Genomic DNA, 21,865 nt, shown 5'->3' with positions numbered 1-21,865 from the left:
CAGGACAATCACCCTCACAGCAGAAGTTTCCATAATCTTATAAAATGTTCGCGGGCAATTAGCAGCACTGAATTGAGAAGGAGTACATACTGTGTTTGTGAGATGATGAATGCTTTGTTAGCCACCCTAATATTCATATACATACTGCAAAAAAAGCATTTGTACATTAAAAAAAAAAAACAAACCACAACATGTATCAAGGATTTTCCCCAATTTGGCTTAGAAACTTCTAGATTTTTGCACTTTAGTAAACTCATTATTAACTTAAGATCAAGCAGATGAGAATGTGACTTGTTTTCCTTCATTAAATGTGTTTTTAAAGGTATTTTTGTATTTTGTTAAAGCCTCAGCATAGACTTTTAATCATGTAGAAGTTGTCCAAGTTTGGTTCAGAAAATCTCTTTGAATATGATCAACTGCAAAGAGAACAATTTCAAGGGTATAAGAAACATAATGTCTGTCTGAACACTGACCTCATAGCAGTTTGACTGTTTTTTCTTCTTCCTTAAGCAGTACCACCCATCTTTAATTTCTCATTGGTGTTTATTAAAACAGAACTGATGCTGTGTGAGACAAGTGTCTCAAAAAGAGAATACATAATGGGGGTTCTTTGTCTTTCCATACAATTAACTTGCTACACTGGGCCACTACTTTAAATCTCTTAAGTTTGTGAAACTTGGGAGGAAGAAATGCAACAATGTTTTAGGAAGCCACACTGGTTCCACCGTGTTTTGTCAAGAAAAGTTGGGGCAGGTGTTCTTGAAGTCCTTTCCAACTGGGTATTCTATCCTGTGATTCTACATTTGGGTTGGTTTGGGTTTTTTCACTTCAAAGTTACAGCCAGGACTTTCAAGTCCTTGCTGTACCTGAAATTAAAGGCAAAGTGAACAGTTTTGGATTCTTATTGCTTAGTGGTTGTATCTCTTTGAGAAAGCTCGGCTACTCCCCCTTTTCGCTCTAACAGATTTATACAGAGATACCTTGCAATCCTGCCTCTCAAGCTCTTCTAATGTTACTATGATTCATGCCTATGTTACCACCCCCATAATAAGTTGCTTTGGTTGTCTCTTTATAGGACTTAGCTCAGTGTTACAATCCTATTTGCATTCAGCACTTTTTAAACAGCAGAACTATTTTCCTGTCCTGAAATGCTGAACACTGGCTCCCAGAACACACTGTGAGCAAACCCATTTTTCTGGAATAAGGTATGAGTCAGGGGATGCTTATGTAATACATTAGGAAGAATTTCTTCACAGAAAGGGTGAATAGAACTGCTCAGGAGGTGGTGGAGTCATGGTCTCTGGAAGTGCAAAAATAAAGACTGGATGTGGCACTAAGTGCCATCATGGTCTGGCTGACAAGGTGGTGTTTGGTCATAGGTTGGATTTTATAACATCAAAGGTCTTGTCTGACCTAAATAATTCTCCAAATACAACTCAAATACAAAACAAACAGACTTTCTGAACAAAGTTTATTTACACAGAAAATATCAATCATCAGGGCTCCTAGCTTGATTTCCTTCTCCTGCTGAGTCTCTACTCAAACCACTCGAAGCAGCCAGTAAATTCAACCCTTGCCACGGCAACTTCCATCACCCTCCCGGCTCTCTTACCACACCTTTCCCTCCCCGTGCCTCAGGACAGCACCCGGGGCTGGTGCGTGGGCAGCTCCCCCGGACCTTGCTCAGGGCACGGGGGGAACCCTAGACGGGAGTGCCGCGGGCGGCGGCCGCCCTCTGCGCGTCCTGCCGGTATCCCTTGAGCAGCTGGTTCAGCAGCGTCTTGTCGGAGCCGCGGCGCGGGCGGACGAGCGGCGGGAGCGGGTTCCCCTTCAGCTCGATCACCGCCATCTTAGCGCGGTCCAGCCCGTCCCGGCTGGGGATCTGCAGCAGCCGCGTGTAGCTGCCGGGGTGCGGCTGGAAGCGGGGCGCCAGCACTTTGAACAGCTTGTGGATGAGATCCTTCTCCTGCGGGGCGGCACGCTCAGCCCCGGCTCCGCGGCGGGCCGGGACGGATGCGGGGCTGGGGGGTACTTACGGTCAGCCAGAAATCCGCCATGCGCATGGCGCGCTCGTCCTCGTCCCCCCGCTTGGCGTAGTCGATGAGCTGCGGGGAGGAAGGAGAGCGGCGGGTCAGGAAGGAGAGCGGCGGGTCAGGAAGGAGATCGGCGGGTCAGGGTGCTTCGGCTGCCCGCCGCCCCCCGGCCCGGCCAGGCCCGGCCCGGCCCGACCCGACCCGGTGCTGCCGCTCACCCGCTCGGCGTAGCCGCGCATCTCGTCGGCCCGCGCCCAGGGCGTCTCGATGCGCTCATGCCGCACCAGCGCTGTCACCAGGTTCCGCAGCAGGTCCAGGCGCGACCGCGGGCTGAGCCCGAACCGCCGGTACACGCGGCCATGAGAGATGGCGGCCGCCACCGACAGCCGCATCCCGCCGACCGACAGACCGACAGACCGCCCCGGCTGCCGCCACCGCCTCCCGGCAGCGCCCGGGCGCCGAGCTGCGCGTCGGGAAATGTAGTCACAGCCACAGAATCCCGGAACGGGTCAGGTTGGAAAGGCACCACGGCAGGACATCTGGTTCAACCTCCCTGCTCCAACAGGGTCGTCCTGGAGCACACCGCACTGGAATGCGTCCGTGCAGTTCTTGAGTATCGCGGATAAGGCAGACTCCGCAGCCTCTCCGGGAAATCTGTTTCAGTGCTCGGTCACCCGAGCAGTAGAGAAGTTCTTCCTCTTGTTCAAGAGGAACTTCCTGCGCACCAGTTTCTGCCCTTGTGTTCTGCTGCTCGGCACCGCCGAGCAGAGCCTGGTCCATCGTCTGACCCCTCCCTGGAGACACTGAGGGACATCGATGAGGTCCCCTCGCAGTCATCTCCTCTGGAGGCTGAGCAAACCCAGCTCGCGCAGTCTTTTCTCATAAGAGATACTCCAGCCTTTTAATTTTGTCACCCTCAGCTGGAGCCGCTCTAGGGTCTCTCTCTGCACGTCTCTCTTGCGCTCAGGAGCCCAGAGCGCTCCATGCTGAATAGAGGGACGGGATCACATCGCCCTGCTGTCACTGCTCTTCCTCACGGCGTTCAGCCCGCAGCCGCGTACCGGGACGTCTGACCGGGACGGGGAGCCGGCACAGACCCGCCGGAGCGGAGAGATGGCAAGCGGGAGCGAAGGAGCCGCGCCTCCGCGATCCAGTGTCCCGGCGGCCCTATGTTAGTTCTTTTTAAAACTCTCGGATGTAAGTTAATTAAACAGGCAGATTTTAAAATGTCTGTCTTTAATACACCTCCGTGTAACTGGTTACGAGTAAAAGGACTGCATCATGTCATACAACTACCATCTGGCTTTCCCCAAATGCACACATCAAGTAACTGAGATTCTGCCTTCCATGGATTCCTCACATGGACGTGTCAAGAACATGAGTTCTGTTCTGTTATCCTCATACAATCACGGGATCCCCAGTACGACCAAGAGCTCTTCTGTCTACCTTTTCATTCCTAGGTCTGCAAACCATAGATTTTTGCCTTTAACATTTTGTTTCTACTATCTACTTTCTAAAACCGAAGGCAGTTGTTATTACGACTATTCCAACTTTTTCTTTTTTTGCTTCCCCTCCCTCCCCCCCCCCCCCCCCCCCCAATGTTTCACTATGATTTATATACACTTACACTTTCCATTTTACTTTGTTTACACATTTATCAGCATATCGGGGATCCTGGATCCTGGTGGTGGAGTAGGATCCTGCCAGACATGACAGCCAATTTGGGCAGGCACCGTGGGCTCTGCAGGAAGGAAGGAGCAAGATGGGCTCCTTGCTGACCCTCAGCTGTCGGACACAGCCTGCAGGATGTTCCTGGAGCTGAAGGGAGGGGCTCGACCGGATGCATGCGAGAAGCAGGCAAGGCCTGATGGAGCCTATGTGTTATTCCCCCTTTCCCCCATTACTGGTGGTGGGATTCCAGAGAGCTCTGGGCCCCCGTATCCCATCCCTGAGCTGTGCAGAAGATGTGCACAGCCGACAGCATGGGGTGGGGCTGCTGGATTCAGCTTCATGTAGCCCTGATGTGGTACAGGAGCAACCATCCACCCGCAGAGCAAAGGTGGCTGTGTGCTTTATTCTCACAAAGAGAGAAACCCACCTTAGCTTGCAGGAGCTCATGCCTCAGAGTCAAAGAATTATTACAGTGCTGTTCAGCTCCAAGAAAAATGCTAGAAGGCAGCCTAAGGAGATTTCCTGCCATCTGTTTCTTCCAGGCAACACCACTGTGTGGCAGAGAAAGGACAATGTGTAACAAAAAAACAGCTACCAACAGAGTAAGAAAAAATATCTTTGTTATTATGAATACATCATAAAATCACAGTCATCTTATACACATTTTAGTATTTCATATATAAATAAAGTGAACAGTATAGTTTTTGGAATGTGTAGAAGGAACAAACATACAGATTTTTAAAAATGTGAAATTAACAGAGAATTGGACCCCACCCCACCTTTTGTTGCTGCTCTGGGACTTGGTACATTAACTCTGAAATACTTCCAGGGGGAAGTCTATGCAAGCTGTGATGCTAATAGGCATTACCATAATTTCATTTACAATCAATTTTCCTCTCATTTTCCTAATTTAGCCAGCCTATACAGGAATTCTTCTGTGTCAGAACTACAGCTTTGCAAGAAAGACTAAACCTTTATGTATTTGGCAGAGTGTTGAAAGAAAACATTTTTCATTATTTGTGATTTTGTTAAACCCATTAACAATTAGAATTTTCTCATCACTACACACTCTTGCAAATGTTCCCATTAAATATATTTCTAATATTTATAAAATAACAACTTCTTTATTATCCTTCTGCTTATAATTTGGTGTCTTAACATCAAAATAATATTTCTTTCTAATAAAATTATACATACCATTTATATGAAACAAAGTTGTCATGTGCATGAGCCTGGTAATGAGACTAGCCATGAGTGCAGAAGTTTCTACTTTCTTGTTTTGCATTCTTGGGAGAGTCTGTTATTTTTGGAGCCACTGAGTAATAAATAATTTGCAAGGTAATGACTTCTCTGGCTACCACTAACAAAACTTAAGATTGGAAATAATTCCTCTACTCTGGCTTTATGAAACATTGGGTACACTGAAGAAAATTACTCTTTTCTATGTCCTTACGTGTTTATCCCAAAATTTGAATGAAATGTTGCTGATACAATGTTTTATGAGTTATCATACAGGTAATCAGAAATGAGAAAGTTCCAGACAAAGATCTCAGCTGGATGCAGATCAAAGGCTGACCCTTCCCAGCCAGCTGTGCTCAGAGGGACTCTCCCTGCTGCAGGAATTCCTATGTCATGTCGGGTGGTCTTTGCCATAGTGTTCCCTCCTTGCTGCTGTGGCTCAGTTTTGAGGGCAAGGACAAGAGCAAACCCAAGGAACACATTCTGTCATCTTTCTTTTAAAGTACTGTGAAATCCAATGATGCCAGCTCCAGAAAGGAAAGTCATTGAGGTTTCCATTCAGAAAGGCATGTAAACATGTGCTATGTTTATATTTATACATCTGCAGGAAAACTTGCTGTACTTACAGTGAAATATGTATTTTATCTGCTTTTTTGGTCCAATCTCAGAATAGCTCTTCCCTGGCCACTTTTTCATACAGCAGGGCAGTTGTCACCTCTCCCTGAATTTGATGGTCAGACTGTGGGAACTTCTCATTTGGTATGTGCCTTTAGTTGGAAAAGGAGAACTTAGAAATAAAGTAAGTGCCTTTTTTAAAATACATCACCTTGTGGGCAGCAGGCAAGAGAATTAATTTATGTGTAGGAAGTGACTCATCTAACATAAGTTGGATCATTCAGCATCTGATGGTCAAAAACCTGCAGCTACTAATTCTCTAGTGGGAACCAGTCTGATCCAGCAGGGTGCAGTGGTAAGCATATGCAAATATTCTATAATTTGCTAGATTTAAAAATACAACATTTGACATTTAACAAATTTAACTAAAATTGCATATTCATAAATGATGTAATTTATACTCAGTTGCCTGCTTGAAGTTAAGAAAATAAGACACAAATACCTCAGTTCATGTTACCTTTGAGGTTTTTTTTCCAGCCTGCTGCATATAAGACCATCCCTCTTTTGGACACAGGTACCTTCCTCAGGTCTCTCTTATTATGTGATTTAGAAGATTACTTGGATCTGCAGCTGCTGGCAGAGCTCCTCCCAGACAGAAGAGAAGCCCAAGGACCACAGGGTTAGATTGCTATAAGTATTTTCAGCTATCCCCACAACTTAGGCATTGCTTTGTAAATACTGATACAGATATAACATGAAAAGAAATACAGAACACTCATGTTCTTAAAAGCTAATGCCCTGGCTTGTGGCTTAGTAGCAGTGAGACATTGGGAAATGGCCACAGGAATGAACACATCCTCTTAAGACAATACACAGAAGTTATGGAAAAGTCTAGACAGCCAGCTGTTTATGCAGCATGACCTGTACTGATGATGTCTGGATTACACCAACTATCTTTTGGCCCAGAAAATATGGAAGGGAATCCAAACCTTTACCTATTACCTGAAAAGGCCCTTCTTATATTTTACCTGTATTTATTCTACTGGAACATGCAAGCCCTGAAAAACATGGCAAAGTAACAACATTTTCTTTGCATTTGTGACATGGACACTACTGAACACCAAACATACTGTAGAAGTAGCAACTACACAGACACAACATTGAAATTTTGTGCTTAATATGCTCCTTTATATTCTAAGCCTGGCAAAGTCCTCAGCAGCTGTGGTAATCCAAAAGAAATGGCAATGTACATCATCCATGAGGTATGGTGTAACTTGTGCATCCAATTTTCCAGTGTAAATAAAGGGCACTCCCTTTTATCCCCATTCACAAGTATAGGATCCCATGTGCAGTACCTCACCTTAGCCATCCTCGTACCAGTTGAAATGTTTTGTCATGTGCACTCCTGCACCTACTCACAATTCTCATACACCCAGCCAAACCTGCTGCCACTCTGTGTTCCAGTTTGGTGAAAGCCATTAAGGTTGGTCTCATGCAGCAGAGGAACAAAACAGGTGGAAGCTCTTTGCAAACATGAAGCCTCTCTCTGGACTTGATTTTACTCAGACTTCAGAATTTCACCAAGGAAGATACACACCTGCAGGAGGTCAGAACCTGACTCTTTCTGCAAGGCTGGGGTATATTTTTTTCTTGCCAATAAGCCTGCTTGATTCACTTTTGATTTGGTTTCCTGCTTTAAGCATCCCCTTTATCTTGCCTATCATTGTGTAATGTGTCCAACATGTATCTGTTGAGAAAGCAAACTGGCCTTCACATTAAGCAGTGGGACAATGGTAAAGTAAAAGTAGTGTTTGTGTGTGTCCTAAAGTGATTTAGGACACACACATCTTTTGATTATCTCTGAACAATACTCTAGCAACACAAAGGCAAATAATTTCCCGATCAAGTAGCAGCACCCTTGTTTAACCCTTCAATGTACTTTTTCTTTTTTTTGGCCTTTTTCTGCCTTGATGAGGCATAATAGAGGACATGTCTCATAAATGGCCTCTGCTGTGAGACAGGGATCCACTTCTCACACTCTCCTAAGGCTGGGGACAGTAGCTGGAGAATTAAGTTCAGTGGTACAATTTATTTGCATTAGTAAAGTAACTGTGGACCAAGGTATTCATTATCAACATCATCCAGGGATGATGTTCAGCTAACCCTCTCTCCCTGGCAAAATTTATGTACTGGGTCATTTGGACATAGAATGCAAAGTGGGCAGATGGAATGCTGTGATCTGTGCTTTAGCTAGAGCATGGCTTAATCATATTATATGCTAAGAAGGTTTTTTTATAGTCTAGGTACAATGCAGAGTGCAGGCTTGGCATTACGGAATTTTTGCAAGGAGGCTACCATGAACCAGGAAAGCTACAGTACAGGCAGCATGGTTCAGGAAAAGCAGAAAGAAAAATGGGAAAATATACATATACATATACATATACATATACATATACATATACATATACATATACATATACATATACACATACACATATACATATACGTATATATATATTACATTGTCAGTGCATTTTTTTATATTGAAGAATCCTAAAGAGGCTTTATTTTTCAGTAGGAATAGCTAAGGATGGTCTGCCTTCTGTATTCTGGCATTTCTGGATGTTGCTCGTGGTTTGTAGTCTTCTCCGGATCCAAAATCTACTGTGTCGTGATAGTTTGTGAATTCCTGAGGTAATGGAAACTCTTCTGTTGATGAATGAGTCCTGTGTCCAAACACTCTCTCTTGCAGCTCAGCGATGTCGTTTCTGATGTCTGCCATCATCAGCAATAGGAAATCAAATGAACCCGGTGGGCCCTGCATTAATAACTGCCATTAATAGCAATCCAGCTTGCTCTCACAGTTTTCAAACTGGCCAATAGAATTACTCCTACAGGGGTTGTTCAGTGAAATTCTGATTTTTATCAGTTGCCAAAAGCTAATGGTCCATTTTTTTAACCAGCTTTGATCAGGAAACAATTTTCAAGAGAATCAAATGTTTTTGCAGAGCATACATTTACAAGATGCTCAGCCCTTTTGTCACTTGACCATTTCTTTGCTTCCTAAGAATATCTTGAGTCCTCAAGGGAATAGAGGAGATTAATCTTGATTTCTTGTCTTCTTGGTTATTAAACTGACATAAATTACATTCTTAGAATGATTAATCAACAAATTCTTTTCAGGTTGCTATTATTTGTCAAGTGTCTTTTCAATATGGTAACCTCACTGCTGTCCATCACTTACTAAATATATTGTTAATTACAATGCAGAGATACATGGCTTTAGAAAATCATTATTTCTTTTTAGCTGACTTCACACAGTAAAATAAACTATTTAATACTGAGCACACCCTGCTGGGCACACTCTTAAAAATAAACTCCACCAATGAGAAAATGCCTTAAGTATATTAATAGAATCACAGAGTGGTTTGGGTTGGAAGGGACCATAAAGACCATGTAGTCCCAGCACTTCTGCCATAGGCAGGGACACTTTCCATTAGACCAGGTTGCTCAGTGCCCCATCCTGCTTGGCTTAAGCACTTGCAGGGATCGGGCATCCACAGCTTCTCTTGGCAACTTGTGCCAGTGTCTTACCACCCTCCCAGTAAAGAATATCCTAATAAATATCTAATATCTAATTTAAACCAGCCTTCTTTCAGTTTGAAACCATTCCTTTGTCCTATCACTACATGTCCTTGTGAAGGGTCCCTCTCCATCTTCCTTGTGGATTCCCTTCAGGTACTGAAAAGCCATAATTAGGACGCCCTTAAGCCTTCTCTTTTCCAGACTTAAAAATCCCAACTCTCTCAGCCTTTCCTCATAGGAGAGGTGATCCAGCCCTCTAATCAACTTGGTGGCCTCCTCTGGACTTGCTCCAACAGGTCCATGTCCTTCCTGTGCTGGGGCTCCCAGAATTTTTTTAAACGAGTTCATCTGAAAACAGATTGTCAGTACTCATTCCTTCTTCTGAACTCAAAACCTATAGTTTCCCAAATCTGAGAGAGATGAGGGGCAGGGTTTTAAAAGGTTCCAGGGATGAATTTCCCATTGGGAGCAGAGGTTGAACTGTACTAAGTAGCTCCCTGCATGATTCTGCCTTCTAAGGATGTCTCAGCACCACTGTAAGACAGAGGTGCACCTACTGCCTTCAGTTGCACACCCAGGAAAGTAAGAGGTTTGTAGGCAAAAACATTTGAATGAAAACATGCAATTAATTTGTTTCCAACAACATTTTCTTGGCACAGGAGTTTTTTTTTTTTCTTTAACTTCTGGCTGACCTGTTGTTAGTAGTCAACATCACTCTGTTGTGGAAATTCCTCCTGTGTGGAATACTTACAGGTATCCCCTTTGGTCCTGGTGCTCCTCGCTCTCCCTGTAATCAATACCACCTCAGTTAGTTTGCTGTGACTAAAGGACATTTTAAAAATCACAATTTGCTTCTGCAGCCTCACTTAACTATCCCTAGATCAAGAATCATCAATTAATGCTTGTTTGGAAAAAAAGAAGGAAGTGAAGTAGTAATGAAAGGAAGTCGCTGCTGATTCTAATGGGAGCAGAGTGGGGCATTTCTGATATTTCTCCTGGACAGTAACAAGCAAATCAATGAACAGAAAGAATTCACAATGAATGAAAAGGGCTAAAGCATCAACATTTCTGCATGGAAAAGCCAAAAGAGTTGCAGAGAAAGAGAAGAATGCTGTGTGACATATAGCCTGGCAGGATAATTTGCAAGACTTTAGGAATGGCAAACACAAAATAGCAGAAGGATGACATGGAGTGTGACAACAGGATGCTTTCATCTTAGCAAAGGAAATGAGGTGGTAAGAGGGAGTAACTGCAAGTGTGTACAGTTTCTCCAGCAGCCCTACACTTCACATGTGCATATGCCCAGCTTATGGAAATTAGTACCTCTCCTCACCTTGCTACCGTCTCTCCCTGGGGCTCCAGGTGGGCCCTGCAAGAGAAGAGAAAATATTCACAAGGGTGTGAGAAGTTGTGGAGCTAAGGGCAATTGTGCAGTGCATGGCAAGAGACAAGAATACTGACCACAGGGCCCCGTCTGCCCTGCTTAATGTGTGATATATCTGGAGATGGGCCCATAGGTCCCATTGATCCACGAGGGCCTGGCTGTCCAGGAGGTCCAGGTAATCCAGGAGTTCCTTGACTCCCTTTAGGTCCTGGAGCCCCTGAAATCAAAAGCAAAAGTTACCTACCAGGGAAAGCCTTCAGAACAGTTCATCAGTGCAAGAAGTGGGGAACCACCACTTTTTTCAAAGACACAATGGGCTGGTTACTTTAACACACCCATATCCATAAGAACACAACCAATTTATTTGCATCTGCACATCAGCAGCCATCTGAGACAACATTAACCCTTGTCACAGTAGCTACAAGTGATGACCACCAAACAATTAAATCTTGTGTATAACAAGAATTGGAGTCTGCCAGGTGCTTAGGAATACAGACTGGGAATTAAAAGAAAAGCACAAATGCCTCATTTTCAGACAAAGAAGAGCAAATCACATTTGAGGAACATCTCATAAAAAGAAAGCCTCCAAAAACTCATGGGAATTTTGGGTCATGGACATCTACATGACTGACACAAGCAGGCTCTTTCCAGTGGGAAGCTGCACCTCTCTTTTACTCAGTGCAATAGCAATGTGCTAGGGGCAAAAGAGGCTCTGTTCTTCCATTTTGCTTTATATAATTTTCAGCTTCTGCTGGTTCAGCAGAGCATGTTACTTTTTAGGGTGCATTCAGGCAACAAAACATATGTTTAACTCAAGAGAAACAGTAGGAAACATAAACCAGAAAATCAGACAGCTGAAACAACTTTTGCAGACAATAAAGATCATTAAAATGTCTCTTGCTGAAATGCTTCATTATTAGAGGGGGAAACACTTCTCTTCATACTTAGGGCTCATGAAAGGTGTAGAGAATAAAATGCAGAGAGTAAAAAGCATTCAGCAGGATTGAATATGTACAGTTAGGATTTTCAAAAGGAGCCAACTCAGGTTCAGTGATGACTCCCTGGGACTCCTCCTGGGGAGGTGGTTTTAGCACCCAGCAGAGGAGAGTGAGCAGGGGTGGTTTTAGGGGGGGGAGCAGATTTCTACAGCACCTCGGACAGCTCCGAGTCAAGGGGAAACCCAGTGGGAGGGAGACCTGCAGGGTCAGACCTACCTTGGAGAGATTGCAAAGCAACCCATTCTACCCTTCAGAGTCTGTTGCAAAGCTTCTAAACCTACTTTCCTTGCATGTAAGGTGAATTGAAGACTGAAAATACTCATCCTCCAGGAAAACGAGGTAAAGACTCAGAAAAAAAAGACTGCAAAAGGGAGTATAAACAGGAAGGTGGGGTGCAGTTCAGGAGGGAGTAAATCAATCATCATAAGGAACATTTGCCATTACTCTGCAAGAATCCTTCTGAAATCCACCACAATGCTTGGATTTATTGCTGACCCAAAATTAGATCTGCATTCAACAGAATTTGCAAAATTTTAATTATTGCTGGCCACCATGTGCAAGGTGTCTGGATTAAGTTTGAGCTTTAGGATCTCTTTGTTTTGTGCATTGTTTCAAGCTATAACTTAGCAAAGAAGGTGTGAGTGGAGTTATACTTTTCTTTTCAGATTCCTTTCAGTCTGGAATACAACATAAAACCAACAGATGAATCCTTGCAAATCAGACAAGGAAAAATAAAAGAGCTGGCACAAACTCCTACAAACTGAAAGCACATTTTTTCCTCTGACAGTGAGCTAAAGCAATAGATATTCCAGAAATGAAATGGAGAGTGTTTTAAGACAGGGTTAAAGTACAGGAAATGACAACTGAAGCAGGTGAGATATCCCAGGGAGACGGAGAAATTTAACACATACAGGACAAACACAGCTTGCATGCCAAGAAACACATGGAGTCACAATGGATGATGTCAGACAGTTGGCAGAGACTGACCATGACACCCATAAAGCTTCTATTTTTTTCAATTTATCACAAATGTAAACATAATTTATCAATCAGAGTATGAAATACATTAAATGTATGAAATTGTATCACACTGGAAGACTGAAGTTTACTTTTTTTAGTCCTAGCACTTTTACACATTTCAACCTCTGTAGTATTACCTGGAGGGCCTGGTTGACCAGGCTGGCCTGGAGGGCCAGGGATATATGCATTAGAGGCAAGCACTTTTTCACCAGTGATTTGCTTGCTAAGATCAGCAGCATTATTTGGCAGCAAAGCAACCTGCCAAGAAAAGAAAATCTATGTAAGACCTTCATTGCTGAGCCAGGTAAAACACATTCTTATTTAAGCTTTCATGTGTAAAAGCAGCTATTTAAATATTTCAGGAAAATATAAAGTGCTTATTCATATCCTTTTTTGATACTATCAGAAAAATGTTCTTATTCTGTGGGTCTGTTCACTTTTCAAGTCACTGTGGAAATACTACAAGCCAATCCAAGAGAGGACAGAGGAAATTCAGGAGAGATGCAGCAACAAACTCTGAAAAACTTTAGAAAAACTTCATTATTGCTTCTCAGGAAACTTATTTTTGCTTATTTGAAGTTTCCTCTCTTCATTTACCGCCTTTCTCAGGGCAACATTTGCTCAGATATTAAGTTGCTTTACAAACTACTCACTTTCCATCGTTTAATGGGAACCCTAATTCCTTTGTGAATCTGGCCCTGGAAAGTAACCACACTTTAACCCATCAGATATCTGGATCTGCTCTGCACAGAGACACTAAGATAAAGTAAGTGAGAATGTAGGAGTATTGCACACTATAGTATAAAATGTCATTATCCATTATCTGTTTAATTATCCATAAAACATTCATCTATCCAGTTGAATATATTTAATAATTAAACATATTTAGAAATATTCTGCAAATGTTTAGTTTCTTGAGAGGCAGCTGAAGGGAGATGACAAGCCAGGAGGCTGGCCTGCAGTGAGGAAAGAAGTTTATTAGTAGTGAGTCGCTGCATGTAGATTTTGGGATTTTGCTCTGCCAAACTGAACAAGAAAACTATTTCAGAAATAGCTGTGCAGACCTACCCCTGGGTGAGTTTTGTTGTTTCTTGAATGAATTTGGCTCACTGGATAATCTGATGCTGAATTCAGCAACATTTGCCTGTGAGAGCTGCATTGAATAAAATAGATGATGACTCCTGCTATCTGACAAAGCTTTTCATCAGATATCTGTAATTCTCTGACCTGGGCTGTTCTCAAGACTCCTACCTGTTTCTGTAATTATTTCACATATATTCTTCTGCAATTACTGCTAACCTAATGTTTGTAAAGCACAGGGAAAAAACACAGTGTTATTCACTTGCAGTACCAACTTGAACTGGGAAAATTACCTTTGGCAAACAAGTATTGCTTAAGGATTACAGTATAAAGGCAACCAGTGCTGCTTGTAGTTTGGGGTTGAATGCACAGAACCGTTATGAAGAAAAAAAATTGGAAAAAAAAGTTAGAAATGCTGAGATAGTTCCCCGGCAGCATTTCCAAAGTACCTGTTTGATTTTGAGACTGGAACTCAAAATGTGGTAACAGGAAAACAAGGATTTAACAGACATTTGTGAGTTAGGTTTTGGAGAGGATTGTAGTTCCAAAGATCAGATGTCTGCTCTATAGGCAAATTAAGAATCATGAAGTAAGTCTAACAAGAATTTGATAGTTTAACTCCACCCCTGCAGAAATCAGTGGCTGGATGAGGTAATATTTTCACAGAAGTCCCACAGGGTGTTTCTTATATCCTTACTCCTATGAATTTGCTTTTCACACAGAAAATTGGGATTCAGCACACCTATAGTACTGGGGTGAGCTGTCATCTCTGCTTTTTCAATGGAAAACCTGTGCTTTGTGTGCCCGTGACCTCACAGTTTTCCCATCTAACTTCCCAGCCAATGCAGCACAGACAAAGCTGCGGAGCTCCAAAGTTGGAGGGCTCCTCTGTGGGACACAAAACCCTACCCCTGGGGCTGAAGAGAAAAATTCAGTGGCTGGGGGCTCTCACAACCTCACTATCTGGGTACCAGCATGGAAAGGTCTACTGGCTGGCTCTGGTCAGCAAAGTTTGTTTTCCTAGAGGTGTGTCCTGTCCAGAGCAGGTTCGATACAAAGGAAAAGCTTGAAAGGACCATGGTTCAAAACTTCCACTGCATGACAGAAATCAACTAAGGACTCTGAAGTGCCAATGCTGCCATGCTAAAACAGAGACAGAAAATCAAATCCCGTGGCTATCTGAGAGTATATTATATTTTTAAAGTAGTTTTTGTGAGAATTTTTTCAGTGTCATCAGTGAGTGCCTCTCCTTAGGGGTGGCCACAATTGAATGTCAGATTAATTAAAGTCCTCTTTTTAGCTTGGGTGTAAATTTTTCAAAATATCTCATTCTGGGCATCTATAGCTATATCAGTTGATAAATAGATGCCACTTGGTACATAGACCCAGCCATGAATACTCTTCAGGTTACACTGCAAATGGTCAGACTGGAGTAAAAAGGTGCATTAAGTGACAAAGACTTATCATGAAGTCAATTTGGAAGTGTATTCTCTTCTGATGCTTAAAAATTTACTTGTTCCTGCCAGCCAGGCTGTTATAACAACTGAGCAAGTTACAAAAGAAATCACATAGCTGCTGTGAAAGTATCTGTGCATGCTTCCCCACTGACTCAGCTAGACTTGAAGTACACACTAGGAGTGCCAAAATACCCAGGCTCTGGTCTAGCTCACTAATGTTTGATATCTTCTGGCCAGAAAATGGTTGTTACGTGCACTGGGCCAAACCATGTGTTTATGTTGTTGACTCACATCCTCTTAGCTATTGGCTATACTCACTGGCCTAATTTCTTTTTCACCTTTTAGCTGAACCAGGATCCTAGTCCGGGATAACCTTGGCTTTCTCCATCTACAGCTCTGAATCTTAATGGCCCTTGGAAAATAACATTTTTTCCCCTATGTGCAAGCAAATATTAGCAAGAGTAAATTCTAAAGAAAGACTGTTCTAGAAACAAGGCTTCAATGTGCTGCATTGCATGCTGCATTTGGAGTTTTGCATAGTTTCTAGGAGGTCTGTGGTTTAGAAAATTGGACAGTGCTTGTCAGGAGCAATGTGAAACATGGCTTTCTAATTAAGATGTTTAAACACATCTGTGCAATAGGATCAAGCTTACTAATCATTTTTCTTTTTTTAATTGTTCCATGTGTGTCAGTATGCCGGGTATCTTTTCCCCCTGTTTTTCAGCTTTCCACTCTTCCTCCTTTCATCAAGGTCTTAGATCAACCTAGGATGCCTGCAGACCTCTAGTCTATCAGGACAGTGCATTTCATTGGAGATAACAAGCTTTTCTGCTAACCACAATTTTGAATAAAGTTCATAAAATCTGAAAGCTTAAACCACAAGACTGAAGACTCATTTCATAAACCATGTCCCTGACAGACAGAAATGAACTTTTCTATGCAAAACAGAACAGCTTTAACCACAGCTATTGAGAGACATCCTCCCCAGGAGAGCTTGGCCATGGGGAGTGGCTGGTGAAACATGAGGGTTGATGTCTCCCTGGGCAGAGAAGCACCATGGGGCCAGGTCTCCATTCAGCATAGACAAAAATTCTCCTTTCTGTGGGGCTACAGTTGCTTAGGGTATTGGGAACCTTCTGTTTCAGCTCCTTCTGTGTGAAGCACAGCCCAGTGGGCTCCCTTTGAGGATGCCAAGTTGTTCAAGTCTCTCTAGGGGGATACTGGGGGAAAAATCTAGTTAGGGACTATGTATGAGACTTAGCTATGAAGCAAGAATGAGCTGCTTAATTTATCCACAGCTACTGTACAAATGCCCACAATGACAGGTATCAATAGTCTGAGTTTTCCTGGAATGAGTTTTGAACATGAGCATCTAACAGCAGAAGTTAGACAAAAATCCCCTTCCATTAATTCCATCAATCAATTCTCTAGTAAACAATGTGGCCAGCAATGTGACCCCAGATCCTTCCCTGGAGGTCAGTGTGAGTCTGCTCAGCATCATGGACAACAGCTGGAGAAACAGCCACTTAAAAGCATACATCCTTTTTTAACCTCTCTGCTACCATGTCTTTGAAAATCAGAATTTCCATCACACATGAAATTCTGTCACTTCCATGTTTGTGTTCATACTGATTCAGAAGGAATGCATGATGTTTTGAGATTTTGGAGATAAAGAGTATCTCCAACCTCAGTGGATTTCACTTTAATGAAGATAACTTCTTTCTTCCTAATATTAAATCAGTAACATCAAATGCAATGAGTGAATACACCAAATTGTGTTTTGACACAATAGAAAAAAATTAATTGAGCACCCTGGGTGAAATAATTACAGCCTGTCAGAATGAATTGCTGAGAATATTCCTACAGAGAACTTCAATTTGAGAGAACCTCAGTGATCAACGGAGATGTCACCAGAAAAGTCATTACACCTGCATCCCCGCATATGTCTCTCCAAACCTGAGGCTGGGTCTTTGGATTATTTCAATCCCACTAAAGTGCAAAAGGAAGCTACACATGGGAGCAATTAAAGCCCAGGATAAGTTTCTAAATGCATTATTCTCTATTTGCAAGGGAACAGGGGAAAACAAAAAAAAAAGTGTTTGTGACTGAGGGTTTTTCTTTTTTAAGGAGAAAGTAATATTTAAAGCTAGTGATATTTTTGCTTAGTCCCACACCTATTTGGCAAGAATCTTGTACCAGAATCCTATTAATAAAAAATCATGTTCCTGCATCTATGAAATATCTTGCACATGCTTACTCTGAAGGTGGATCATGTCCAAAACGCTGTTCATTCAGAGGGAATGAAAAGCTTGGGCCAGCACAGATTTCAAAGAAACATGGGCTCAGCCTGGGATGGGTGTTTGTCAGATTCTGTTACCACAAGCTTGGTAACACAGCTCCATGAACTTGGGGAGCAATCTGCTTACAAGTTGTACAGGAGCATAAGGCAGAGATGTCATTCTTACATGGTTTTAAAATATATTTCCATCCTCTTTGTATGTACAAGAACCACATGTCAGTGACAGCTCCAAACATAGAAATTAACCTCAGTTGTTGCAAAACATGCCAGTCTGGTAAAGACATGAGTGATCAGCGTTCATACCTTTTGCTTCAGCTGTAAAACCGTCTGCTTTATTTGATGGAATTCCTTACATGAGGCACAGCATGTCCCTGGTTTTGCCACACTTTCAGATTTTTCAGGAAGCCCAACTAAAAGAAAGCAATTTCCACTATAAATATAAAGATCCAAATGAAAGTAATTCATAAAGTGATAGCAAAAGCAACTTGAAGGTTGTTATATTTCCCAGACTGTGAAAAGAGAAGAGAATCCTGCCATTGTTAAATCTTTGACTGTGAATTTCTGTGTAAGGCTGAGAAACTTTGCAGGGACAGCTCTGACCACATTTTTAAAGCAGCTGTTTCCAGTTAACAGTCCCTAGAGAATTCATTTGTTTAATACCTGGAAAAGTTCACACCCCTTCTTTTATCTTTTTGTTTAGGGTAGACTAACCCCATAGATCTGAGCTGATTTACAGTTCCCTGAAGGGCAAATTTTCATATGCTATAAATTAAAGTAAAATCCCTCAGAATATGCTTATTTCACTCATTTTGCACAAACTGCTCTTTATCATCATGGGTTATTCTCCATGTGATGGAATCAGCCTAAGCAGAGATGGGGATTGAGATTAATGACAGGGATTTAAATCCACACCAGAGGAAGGGTCACATCTGTTGATACCATGCATGAATAGGATCTTTTCAAGAATCCATTAAATTTTTCAAACTGTGAGAGATATTGCAAATGTTATTTTTGTCCTTTTTCCAGTACCATACGCAGTCAAACAGTTCTGCATTGCAAGCAAACAAGCACTGTTGTAACAGATGTCTGCTTAAAGACAAATCTGGTTTCTGAACCAGAGGGTGAGTTCATACTGGCAAACTCTAGGTGAGTTTTTTTCACTTTAACATTGCTGAGAGATATCAAGTCTATTGAGGGTTTGCATATGATGTATAGCCTTGTAAGATGTTACCTGGGAGAGATGCTGGGCACGTTTAAACACTGATCTTTCAAGTCCCACAGTGATAAAACTCAGCTCCTGTTAAAGCCAAATAATCTTCAAAATCTTCCAAAAGGATCAACTGCAACGTGCTGACTTACTGTGTTACAATTGTCTCTTGGACACACCCTTAAATGCCCACCATCTTTTGGGAAATGTGTATTGATTTTGAAATATCTGCATCTTTTTAAATGGACTCTGAATTTTCTAATACTAAAAATATTATGTGCTACTTGACTTTAAATACTTTCAGGATCCAGTATGGAAGATTGCAACCATCTGATGGTCACCTATGGACCACCTACGCACATATTTAGGAAAGGCTGATTTTCAATACGTTTAGTCCATTGGCTGTAATGGCATATAAGGTATGCTTGATTTAAGAAGACAAAAATCCATCTTGCTTATCTGCTAATCAGTTAGGAGAGATGTAAGGGCAAGATATCGGAATAACCAGGAGCATTAAGACAGCTATTAGTACTGAACTGATTGGAAAATTGGGACACAAAGGCTTGGGCTTTTTCCACAGTCATGAACAGCCATTCCCATGGCTGCAGTCCAACAACCTTACAATATTACACATATTATTTACCATTTTTTATGGCAGGAAGCACAGTCTGCTGTTTGAGCTTGCCAGGCCTTCCCCCAGCACAGGTTTTGTACCTGATCAGCTTTCTGTGCAGTGTTCAGATGGCTCAAAGATTTAAGTCCAGATGGTACTTCTTGGTGTTTTCCAATGGACTCTACACAGCACAGAATAGAGTTTCACCAAATTTCAGCTATGCTGGATCCAAGACTATTTAACCACAAGACCTGCCAGAGGAACTCCAGCATTTTAATGAAGGTACTGGAATACACAACATATGCTGCTTTCCTTCTTCTCTCCTGTATTGCTAATGCTAATAATTTTGCCTTTGATTCCCTCCAAAGCCTCTTTGCCCATAAACATTTATCTTGTAGATGAAATAATTTGCACCATGCAGGGCTTTTTTTCCTTAAGAGGAAATTGATGTGCTGTAATGAAGACATCATTTTACATTTCTGTAAAATAAATTTACTCTTGAACACAAGTCTGTTTTGCAGAGTTCTTCCTCTCTAATTTTTCATCTTCCTCTAGAAAAACAGTGTCTTTACATGCCCAGTTTTGGATCTGTGTAGGAGTTACAGATGGATGTATATAGAGCCATTAGGAGTAAAAAAAAAAGCAACTAACAAAAAACCCCAAACAACCAGTTTTTCTTTTTTTCTTTTTTCTTTTTTTTCAAAGACCAATAAACTCTGGATTTTGTACTAGTCTCAACAAAAATTTCTTTTATTAGTTATCTCACCAAATGAATTCTATCATTGTGTTAGGAAATGTTGCTGAAAGTAACACAAAGTCATGGGGAGAAACTGACAGAGCCCTTGCTATTGGAAACCTAATGCAATCCCATCAGAATCTGTGGGATTATATGCAGATTAAGAAGCAGTGAATTTGGCCTCATGTTTCATTCTAAGATCCATTTTATCTTCCAGAAGGATGTGACACACCAGGCTGATAACTGCAGACAAAACAGGGCTGTAACAATCCATGGAGATGAATGCTGGGGGGGATCAGCTAATGTTTGGGAAATGTCATACAACTGAGATTTCTGCAAAGCTGGCTGGATTGACTTTTTGGAGGAAAACGTCCAAGATCCTTGTATGAGCAAGCATGAGCTGCTTCCCAGGAGAGAGGTGGAATCCCCCTAACTCATACCAGACAGAGGTGATGATTTGCCCAGGAAAGAGTCATCCATCAAACATTCACTCTACCCCCATCCAACTCTGTATCAGGACCAAACCACAAGTAAAGCCAGAATAAAGTGTGGATAAGGCCAGAAGTCACCTAGGACAGGCCAGCAGAGGCAAAAAGCCATTAGATGGAGCCACCCACGCATGGTGCAGAAACTGAGTTCACCCACCAGGATCAGCTGGGCCAGCATTGAGCAAGGCATTTACACAATTTGTTCCCACTGCACAGACCTACACATGGAAACCGAAATTGTTTTGAAGAAGGCTGAAAGCATCCCCATTTCATAAAGGTTCTCAGAACACAAAGTCTAACTCATGCATGATGGGAATCCTTTAATCTTGGTGAGATGCTGGTGAGCCCTGTGGCACCTCTTGCTAAGAGATCTGCTTGGGGGAGTGATGTGTTTTCTTTGTGTACGGGCTCAGAGGCCATGCCTTCCTGATGCTGGAAGAGGAGGAGATGCTGGCAGGGGAGACCTCTGCGGGAGCTCTGCTGTGGGTGGTTTTTGCATGGAGCCTCTTTAGCTGATCATCTGTGTCGTATTATCTGGGCTCAGCCTGCTGAGATGGCTTCATCTGCCTGCTTCTGCATGGGTTGTCTCCATCAAATGGGACTGTTAGATGCAAGAAAAGGCTCCCTCTTCTTGCATCCACTGACCAACCCAAAGCTCTCTGTCAAGTCACTTACAGAACCAAAAAAAAAAAAAAAAAGTGACCACATGGCAGCCACTTACAGAGCCAAAAAAAGTGTCTGAATTGCTTCCTTCGGGCATGGAATAATGAAAACACGGCTGTATCTCCCGGCAAACGTCCACCCTCGTTAGAAATGGAGAGAAGAACTCGTCTTTTGGCCTCTCACACTAAACCTAAACTAAAACGTGAATGTTCCGGCTACGATGAAAAGCAAATGATGTGTTTATTAGGCAGCCGCTCCGGCAGGGATGCGGTGCAGGGCTGGGGCTGGCCGCGGGGTGGAGCGTCTCCACAGCTGGCTCCGTGCACCATCCTTTTCCCAGGAACGAGTTACGGGCACAGCTCCTCGTTTTCTCCAGAACTGAAAATTCATAACATTTAAGTAGAGTACAGCGGAGTAACTGACCAGAAGGCATCCCTCTTTACTTCGCACAGCTGATTTGGGAGGTACCTGGAGAGACGGTGGGTATTTAATTCCTGGTTATATGCTGGAACTTACATTTCTATGAGCCATGTACATTCAGTGTAAAAATGATGGTTTTCAAACAGTAGAATCATTTCCATAATCTTGAGTATTTCGAATGGTTGGTTATCCGGAATACTTCAGACATTACTGTATCAAGAAATTTGATCTACCCAGAGGAAAAGTTTTAAAACACCCCCTATTTGTAAGGGGATTACCTAGGTTATGTGTCTTTCCTTACACACACATACACTGATAAGGAAAAAAAGTCTAAAACTTCAAGGAACAATTAAAGTT

The 21,865-nt window shown here is 42.4% G+C and overlaps 2 protein-coding genes across 2 annotated transcripts in view; both read right to left on the bottom strand.

Moving 5' to 3' along the window:
• Positions 1–1,566: 1,566 nt before the first annotated feature.
• MRPL17 (mitochondrial ribosomal protein L17) lies at positions 1,567–2,425 on the bottom strand. Its single transcript, XM_062513618.1, has 3 exons — positions 2,252–2,425; positions 2,037–2,105; positions 1,567–1,966 (listed from the first exon to the last, which is right to left on the bottom strand). The coding sequence occupies exons 1-3, from the start codon at positions 2,423–2,425 to the stop codon at positions 1,703–1,705; spliced, it is 507 nt and encodes a 168-aa protein (XP_062369602.1). The 3' UTR covers positions 1,567–1,702.
• Positions 2,426–8,142: 5,717 nt separating this feature from the next.
• Positions 8,143–21,865, bottom strand: part of CCBE1 (collagen and calcium binding EGF domains 1) — a 92,557-nt gene continuing 78,834 nt past the window's right edge. Inside the window, exons 6-11 of the mRNA XM_062513491.1 lie at positions 17,685–17,791; positions 12,683–12,803; positions 10,605–10,744; positions 10,477–10,512; positions 9,895–9,930; positions 8,143–8,376 (exon numbers count right to left, since the gene is read on the bottom strand). Coding sequence (XP_062369475.1) covers positions 8,143–8,376; positions 9,895–9,930; positions 10,477–10,512; positions 10,605–10,744; positions 12,683–12,803; positions 17,685–17,791 — 674 coding nt within the window. The remainder of the gene's footprint in view (positions 8,377–9,894; positions 9,931–10,476; positions 10,513–10,604; positions 10,745–12,682; positions 12,804–17,684; positions 17,792–21,865) is intronic.

The sequence above is a fragment of the Cinclus cinclus genome, chromosome Z, assembly GCF_963662255.1.
Source record: "Cinclus cinclus chromosome Z, bCinCin1.1, whole genome shotgun sequence".
NCBI classification, from domain to species: domain Eukaryota; kingdom Metazoa; phylum Chordata; class Aves; order Passeriformes; family Cinclidae; genus Cinclus; species Cinclus cinclus.
This window is presented reverse-complemented; position numbering and strand designations above follow the sequence as displayed.